Below are 8,669 nucleotides of genomic sequence, written 5' to 3' on the forward strand. Positions count from 1 at the left end.
CCTTGTTCTCAAAACAATTCAAATGTTTAGATTGGATGGATTTCCTGTGACGTCCATGAGCTGCCAACTGTTTCAAACATGCATGAATATCATAATACGGATAGAAACCAGAAACCACATGAAGCTGGTTACAGCAAAACTTTACTTTTAACTCAAAATGAAAATACACCATCACTTGGTATTTGGTCTTTAAGTGACGTGCGATATGCAATGGCTCATAAGCACTTAATAATGATCATTTGCGTTGGCTTTGTCTGCATCTAAAGATGTGCTTAACAAACAATTGCAAAGATTATGATTATATATTCTGCACTTAAAAGCAACTTCATTAAGTTAATAAGCACAACGTGTTTTCAGCTTCTATAGTTTGTACAGAACATGATGGTTTATGCTTGCTTTCTCACGATCCACCTGACCTGAGCATTTTATTAATTATCATCATTAGTGCTTCTTGAGTTTTGGAGACTCATTAGATAAAATTCTCATAAATTGCTTAATTGTTAGTAATTAAAACATTTATTATAAAAAATCTGATATTTTTGTGTTTAACATTAATGCATTTGGCAGACGCTTTTATCCAAAGTGCACTACAAGGTATATCAGTATGTGTGTTCCCTAGGTTTGAACCCATGATGTTTTGTGCTGCTAATGCAATGCATTTCTCTGTGGATATCTTTGATATTGTGATGGTAAATAATATGCATGGACTGTGTGTTATGTAACTATAAACATGTTATTTTTGTGTATGAAGTAATCTTGCCTTCGCTCAGAAAAGACTACATGGCCTACATTTCACCCTAACAGATGATGCTTCAGGAAACCGGCTGTAGATCTGTCAGATTGTCTGTTCTTCATCTCGTTCCTCATCAATGCCAAGAGACTTGCATACATACACACCATGTGGCATGACATTAAGATGAAAGAGAAAAACAAGAGAGGAACTTGCTCACGGAGTTTTGACATAGTAACCGAGTGGCATAAATGTGAAGCAGTCTTTTCATGAGACGTCTTTCACTTTTAAACAAGGAGACAAGCATCACTCACAATCAAGTACTGTAGGATACAGTGATGATACAATGCTATCAGATTAAGCATGCTATATGTGACGATATACTGTGATATACTGTTTCGCTAGGGCTGCACAATTAATAAAAAATGTAATCGGGATTACAATTACATAATCGTCAATTACAGCTGTTCATTTTTGCTCATTTCTGTGTGTTTCGGCAGTAAACATTGGTGAATCAGAGAATTTACAATTGATAGGTTGACGTGTCCTTCAGCCATTCGTTTTGGTTTTTCTACTAACAATATAACGTAATGTTATTTACATTATATTGTTTAGTTTTAAATGTTTGGAATTTACCATGCAGCTGCTTTACAAAAAGTTCAAAATGTTAATGTAAAATCTATTAATCGTCAACAATAGTCACAATTACAATATTAAAGTGAATAATCTGAAAAAAGGATGATTTTTGTGATAATCGTGCAACCCTACTTTGGGCGTACCACAGTATTATTGTACTGTGGTGCCATTTGATTGATTACCATATTTATATAGCTTGCTTTGTAAAATATTTGTATTTATATCATTGTTGTGTCAAAACACACGGTATTGTGGCTTTTAGTCACTTTTTTAGATATACTTTTATTATAATACCGCATTATGGTTTTTATACCACAGGGTTGTTAAATGCTTTATTATTGATTGAGAAATGTTTCACGAGTATGCATTATTTTTCGATAACCGCACACCTAACCTGTCAAATGTCTTTAAAATAGGCACCAGAGCAATGCTTTTGGTAACCGTGGTATAAGCAGAATAATTAACTCCGGTCCTTTGAATTATTCAAAAATAATTCCACTTTGCGTCGTGCCACATTACCACCTTGGGTGTGCATTATTATTTATTATTTTGGAATAATTCAACAGCCTGTCGTCAATTATTACTTACATAATTCATTAATTAAATAATATTTAATTAAATGATGTGCATTTGCTTTCGCGTCATGCAGTTACACCGTAAGTGTGCATTATTTTTGAATAATTCAAAGGACCAGAGTCAATAATTCCTCTTATACCACGGTTACCAAAAGCATTGCTCTGGTGCCTATTTTTAAGACATTTGACAAGTTATGTTTGCAGTTTACAGAAAAATTATCAACAACCATGGAACATTTCTTAACCAATCAGAATGAAGAATTCAACAGACCCGTGGTATAATGGAAAATAATGCACGCCCAAGGTGGTATTTTCAAATAATTCAACGGCTCGTCATCAATTATTCCTTACATAAGTTGTGCGCAAGTTCTGTAGTTCATTTCATACAGACCCTTTATTTAATTCTATACTGTAAAACTTTGATGTACATTTACAATGAAATCTAACAGTATATTCTGCTGTAATGTCATACAGTGTCATACTGTAAACTGCAATACAATATTGGAGGTAATAAACCGGTTGTACAGCACTGTGGTACTCTCTGGTGAAAGTTTTTAAATATGGATATTTTTAAAAATCGCATCAATTACTCACAGAAGGCCTTTATTGTCTAAAGATGTTCACATTGAGAATTATCTGAGGTTTTCATGTTCGATGTTTAATTGAAAATAATGGATTCATTTGAAGTCACCATTATCGAGAACAGTGTTTGCTTTTGTTGGGCTCTTGGCGCTTTTCAATATAATTTTTTTTATAGCAGATTGTGTTTTTAAAACACATTTGTTAAGAGAAGCCAAGAGATAATGCAATCAGGTGTTGTTGTTTATGTGCTGACAACAGCATAATCAACGAGTGGCGACCGGTGACTTCTTTTCTTCGAGGGCGCACGATGCAAAGTTCGTCACAACATGTATGTAGCCCGTCATTTGTGTGGTTCGTAAATTCAAAATATGTGGTCAAGTGAACTTATGTGTATCACGTGTCTTGTCAAAATAAGTGCCTGCTGCAGGCGCGTCTAAAGGGTTTATCATAAACGGTTTTGACGCGTGTGCAGCAGACACTTATTTTGACAAAACATGTGATGCACATGGTTCACATGACGCAACAAACACATATTTTGAAAACACGAGCAACACACATGACACTCCGAACACTTATTGTGAATTAGATTTCCACTGGATTTCACTTATTTCAACCTGAAATTATTGTATGGATAAGTTGCAGAATGAAATTCTGTCATAGTTTGGGAAACATTTTGAACTACGCTACCATACAGATACACACAGAATCAGCTCATGAATCTCAACAATGGTGACATTAAAAGTTTCTTGTCGCAATGCATGCTGGATGTCTCTCAGCATGCATTTCAGCATCAATCATTTTGTTACCATTGTTGAGATTCATATGTGGTGCCAGCATTTTATCGTTTGTAAGTTTTACTACATCGTAATTCTAAATAAAGTGAAAAGCTGTAAATAAACGGTGCCTTGTGGGTGAAACTGCTGCCAGTTTATTACTATAAAGTTTTTACAGTGTATAGCACCTCATTATTCTTTAAATGTGTCCCTATATCTAGTTAATTTAATCTCTGCAAGATAAAAAAGATTTAGTTATTTGTGAAAGTAAATATGTATAGGTTTATTATGTAATGATTTTATTAATCAGCATCTTTATGCAAGTCTTATTCATGTTTATATAGCGCTTAAAAGACCCGAGGCTGATGGGAATCTGTTGTGAGCAGAAAGTAGGTGTTGAAAACAACAATCTCTTCATTACTTTCGTCCCCCTTTATTTATTTTTTTCTCAACCAATCCCTCGAGGTTTACGTAATAGACTGCTTTGGCACGAAGCTGTAGGCATTGAGGAGAAACAATGGGGTAATTGCTTTTTCCAAAGAAGAAATCAAATCCATCACCTCCCCGTATTATTCAGCTTTAATGTTCATACACACATCAAGACAAACGCCCATTGTGGGTTTGCATAATGAATTTGCCACAATTACATTCCCACGATGGCCTCGGTGGGAGATTCACGTATAAAGAGACAAACCGCCATGAGCAGTTAAATAACGCGTGGTTGAAACATCATAAACACTGACATTATTCTTTATTAAATAAATAAATACTGGGTTCTGACTGATAATAAGTTACGTCCACATAGTGAAATGCGACCGGTTCTCATCTTCCCGAACAGTAACACGATGATTGAGAAGAACCAACCGCGCAGAACAACAGCATCGGATGGTGTTCACAGTTAAATCTGCTCTCTAGAGAGCTACATCAAACCACCCTGCCTCGCTAAAGCCTCATTTTCTAGACGCTAACATCTCAGTTTGGCTTTAACAAAGCAAGATTGCATTTAAAAAAAATCGTTTCATCATCTCTGCATTCTCTGGTTCCAGCCCAGCACGGTTTCCTCTAAAAGTCCATTCTTTCCATCGAAAAATAATCCACTTGTAAACTCCTCCACAGCTCAACGCTCTCATCCAACTAGTTCACATTCTCGTCTATTTAAAGTCCAGAGTCCTTACGTTTAGTTGCATCTTTGCAACAGCATATTAAGCGCATAGTCCATGCGGCTGCGCAGATCTGCGGAGCAGCCGGATACGAGCAGGGTTCCTAGACTCAGCGTGGTGGACACGCGGTCCTCGTTGATGTAGGTCAACAGATATTCCTCGCTCTGATTGCACAGGATGATCTTGGTGTGATCGTGGTAGAAGTTCACCTGTGGAGACGGCACGGGTTTAGCCATCAAGTCATATAGACGTGCAGTATTAGCAAATACGAACGAAAGAAGTTCACCTGGAATGTGCCATCGTTGAAAAGCATCATTAATGCTCGGTCAGATTTGAGCCACTGAAGAAGGTAAAGTCTGGGCTTTCCGGTATCTGTCAAATTGGGTAAATCACCACCCTGTAGAGATAAGAGATATTAGGAATACCGAAACACAATAGGAGGGATGTTTAAACACCATAGAAAGAAACTTACATCCATCAGATTTTCCTCCATGTAGTGGGCGAAGTATTTTAGGATGGTGACCTGGCCGACAAACTGCTCTGGAGCTTCGCTCGTGGTAAAGACCGAACACTGTCCGAGCTCTGCGTAGTAATGCACCGTCCTAAAGTTCAACATGACGCGTTAGTCAACATCTATGTGCAGTGAATGTGCGGTAAAGGATGAGATTGCTCGACTTACTTTTTGTCAGACAGAAGGCTCATGTGAGTGCCGTTGTTGAAGAGAACGCCAACCGTGTGGTCCGACAGCTGGTACCCGAAACCGTACTTGTTGGAGTAGTCGACCCATTTCGTCACCCACTGAAAGCTGGAGTTTACGCTCTCCTTTGAAATGTTGTTCGCTGAAAAAGTGAATGAAAGAATTGATGCCTTTGCATATATTCATGGTGAGAAAAACATTCAAATTAAATTACTGATGAAACGTGACCCTCCAAGAATTAAAATAACATGTTCTAATAACAATATATGTTTGGAGAACACCAGATATTAAACGCTTATGTGTTTGAGAATAACAAGATCATCCAACATGCTCACCTTCAGGCATGTTTTCCAGACACCCTCGCAAAACTCTGGCTACTGTATCCGCAACACTTCCCATTGTGCTATCTTCAAGGCCTACCGACACATAAATCACAAATAACATTAGATATCTGCTGGAGAGCAACAAAACGCAACTCGCAAAGTTAAGAGAGATATTTACATTCACTACTGTTACTGCAACTGCCAAGAGTTCCCCGCACGATCATTCGAATGCCATCCCTAATCTGCCGTTTGCTGCTGTTGTCCTTTGCCGGGACAGCTGGGATGGGAGACTTAATGTCCTGTGGGAAATTAGGAAAGGAATGTGGGGTTGAGTTACAGACTTTTTACGGGCTAACAAGGTGTTGATGTTTTAAAGAGAAAGAGTACGAGGACGTTTTGGCTCACCTCAGAGGTTCGACTACAGGGCTGGGGTCCGACTGATGCTTTATGGAGGTCGAGGCATAGTTTATTTATGTCGTCTTCTTCCACCTTGGGTGATTTATGCTGCAAAAAGCAAGACAAGATCCCTTAGCACACAAATCAAGGGTATGCATTATGCAATTATAAGACGTATGAATTAAAAGTGCTTATGCTGAGCCTCGAAGTATTTGGCTTTGTCCTTTTTTCCACCAAACAGGGCTGCCGCTGCTTTTTTGAAGAAGCTCTTGGCTGGGCTGGTGTGGTGGAGGTCTGGTGCCGCGTGACAGCAGCTCGCAGACAGTCTGTCTGGTGTGATACCCTGATGTTATAGAAACACAAAACTTCAGAACCGACTCGAAGCCACATCATATAGCAAAGCGGGCGAGGAGACGCTCCGCTGACACGCACCTGGCAGAAGAAATCATGGTGAATAATGTCATCCAACCGTGGTCTGTCCTCAGGGCTCTTGGCTAGCATACTGCTGATGAGTTGCTTGGCTTGCGGAGACAAAGATGAAGGCATGGAGTATCGAGCTTCACGAATGCACCTGTACGTCTCCTTCAGGTTTGTGGTTTCGAACGGGGGTCTGCCCAGAAGCATGGTGTACCTGCGAGACATCAGATCATTTGTTATAAGGAATCGTGTCTAAAAGGGACTCTAGATCATTTAACGCTTTAACCGGTGCAGAAAAAGTGATGTTCACCTTCAAATTAATATTTTTTTTTTGGTCTACAAGCCTAATCTTGGTCTTGTTTTCTTAAAGTTTTCACGTAAGTGTCTAGAGTTGAAATAAAAATAATGCAATAAAGTATATTTTGTGCATTAAATTATCACCAAAAAATAAGGTTTGTGTTACACTTTTAGGAGTTTTACCAACAACGGCCACTAGGTGTCGACAAATTTAATTGCATACTCCTGTCACAAATTTATAAATTACTGTCATTGCATTATTATTATTACTGCTAAAATGTTTTGAAATATGAAAACTACATTCAAGATTAAAATTTACATGCAAAAGTAAATTCCGCTCACGGGACAGCGCCAGTTAAGCAAAAATGTTGATATTATGTCTTACATGACACATCCCAGGGCCCAGACGTCAGATTCGCAGCCGTGTCCTTGCTTGTTAAGGACCTCGGGTGACAAGTAGTTAGGCGTTCCGCATATCGTTCTCCTACGGTTCTCGACAGGTTCGAGTTTTGCAGCCAGACCGAAGTCGCCAACCTTGAGATCCATAGACTCATTGATGAAAAAGTTACCTGGGAGGAGCAACAGTTGACTCACGTTAGACTTAACCAGATTTACGTTACTTGAGTATTAAATATGTGTTGGTCGCTTACCGAGTTTGAGGTCTCTATGGAGAATTTCTTGTTCGTGTAGATACTTCAACCCGGACACTATCTGCCTTAGGTAGTATCGGACCTCGGGTTCTGTCAGCACCTTTCGAGCCTTTAAAATGTGTGCTAGTGACTGCAGAACGAGAAAGACGTGTTAGTTTTCATGCACGTTATTTATTGCAAGACAGACAGACACGTCGAGAGAACTCACCCGTCTACTGCAGTGTTCGAGTAAGATGTAGATATTGTCTTTGTCCTCGAAATGCTGGTAGAAGTGAACGATGTGCTTGTGGTGCAGAGCTCTGTGCAATTCGATTTCTCGGTCAATCTGTGAATGAAATGATTTACAACTTTATTCGACTGTAGACATGATGAGCCAATCACAAATGCATGATATTAGGAAGTTGTGTTACCTTTTCCCTTTGGTGAGGTTTGGAGACGCGCGTATGAGGAATGATTTTGGCTGCGTACACTTTCCCTGTGCTCAGATCTGTAAATTCATAGCATTTGGCAAAACCGCCCTGCAAAAAGAATGTGACAATGACAAACTGGATCAATATTAAAAATCTTTACATATTTAAACATGCTAATGTAAAATGTCATAAGATATCACAGGTTTCTTTCAATGACAGCAAGTACTGTATTGGTACCATGATGGTACAGTTTTGTGGTCATACCAATCAATGACTGCCACATTCATATACCATGATATTTATATTCATGATATATCTTTTAAGGTTTGTTAAAATAATACCACTCTGCTCAGACAAAGCATGTTACCATAGTAAAAAGGTGGTACATTTATATTACCACAATTCAGGTTTAATACATATATAATATTTACCTTTCCCAAAACTTTTCCTCTGCAGTAACATTTGCCCGTGACAGGGTCCGTGATGATGCGTGACATCTCTTGCGTGGCGTGCGCGTTACTGTCGTGCGATTTCCCGCGTCTGTGGTGCGTGTGTTCACACATCTTCTTACTGTCAAACACCGGCTGATGATGATGGTAATAATGGTGATGATGGTGAGTTATAGTCCTTAGTATGTCCATGCTCGAGTCAGACTGTGAGAGAAATCATCACTCTCCCTCACTCTTATAGACGCGCGCACTCGCTCCGCCCTCGTGCTTTATGTTCAGTTGCGCGTCACCGCCGGAATGGAAACGAGCGTCTCACAGCAGCCAAGTTTAAATAAAGTTTACGTCGTGAAAGTAAAACATGACTAAAGTAAATTAAAATTAAATATAAATTAAATACAAAATGTATGATTTTAATACATCTTCAAACCATCTATATTGCGTATCATGTAGCCTAATTTATTTAATTTAAGCATTTTATTATTATTATTATTATTATTATTATGCTTTATTTGTTTTTTAAGAGTATGTTAAAATATATAAAATCAGTATTTGTAAAGGTTTCATGAGAACATGT

At 38.5% G+C, this 8,669-nt stretch overlaps 1 protein-coding gene across 1 annotated transcript; it reads right to left on the bottom strand.

Annotated features, from left to right (window-relative positions):
• Window positions 1-3,857: 3,857 nt before the first annotated feature.
• Window positions 3,858-8,337, bottom strand: plk2a (polo-like kinase 2a (Drosophila)). Its single transcript, XM_073874588.1, has 14 exons — window positions 8,078-8,337; window positions 7,647-7,754; window positions 7,445-7,561; window positions 7,237-7,366; window positions 6,972-7,155; window positions 6,305-6,503; window positions 6,064-6,215; window positions 5,882-5,975; window positions 5,655-5,775; window positions 5,489-5,569; window positions 5,136-5,295; window positions 4,929-5,058; window positions 4,743-4,853; window positions 3,858-4,665 (listed from the first exon to the last, which is right to left on the bottom strand). Exons 1-14 carry the CDS (start codon window positions 8,285-8,287, stop codon window positions 4,474-4,476), a joined length of 1,989 nt encoding a protein of 662 aa, XP_073730689.1. The 5' UTR covers window positions 8,288-8,337; the 3' UTR covers window positions 3,858-4,473.
• Window positions 8,338-8,669: the final 332 nt, after the last annotated feature.

The sequence above is a fragment of the Misgurnus anguillicaudatus genome, chromosome 12, assembly GCF_027580225.2.
Source record: "Misgurnus anguillicaudatus chromosome 12, ASM2758022v2, whole genome shotgun sequence".
Lineage (NCBI taxonomy): Eukaryota > Metazoa > Chordata > Actinopteri > Cypriniformes > Cobitidae > Misgurnus > Misgurnus anguillicaudatus.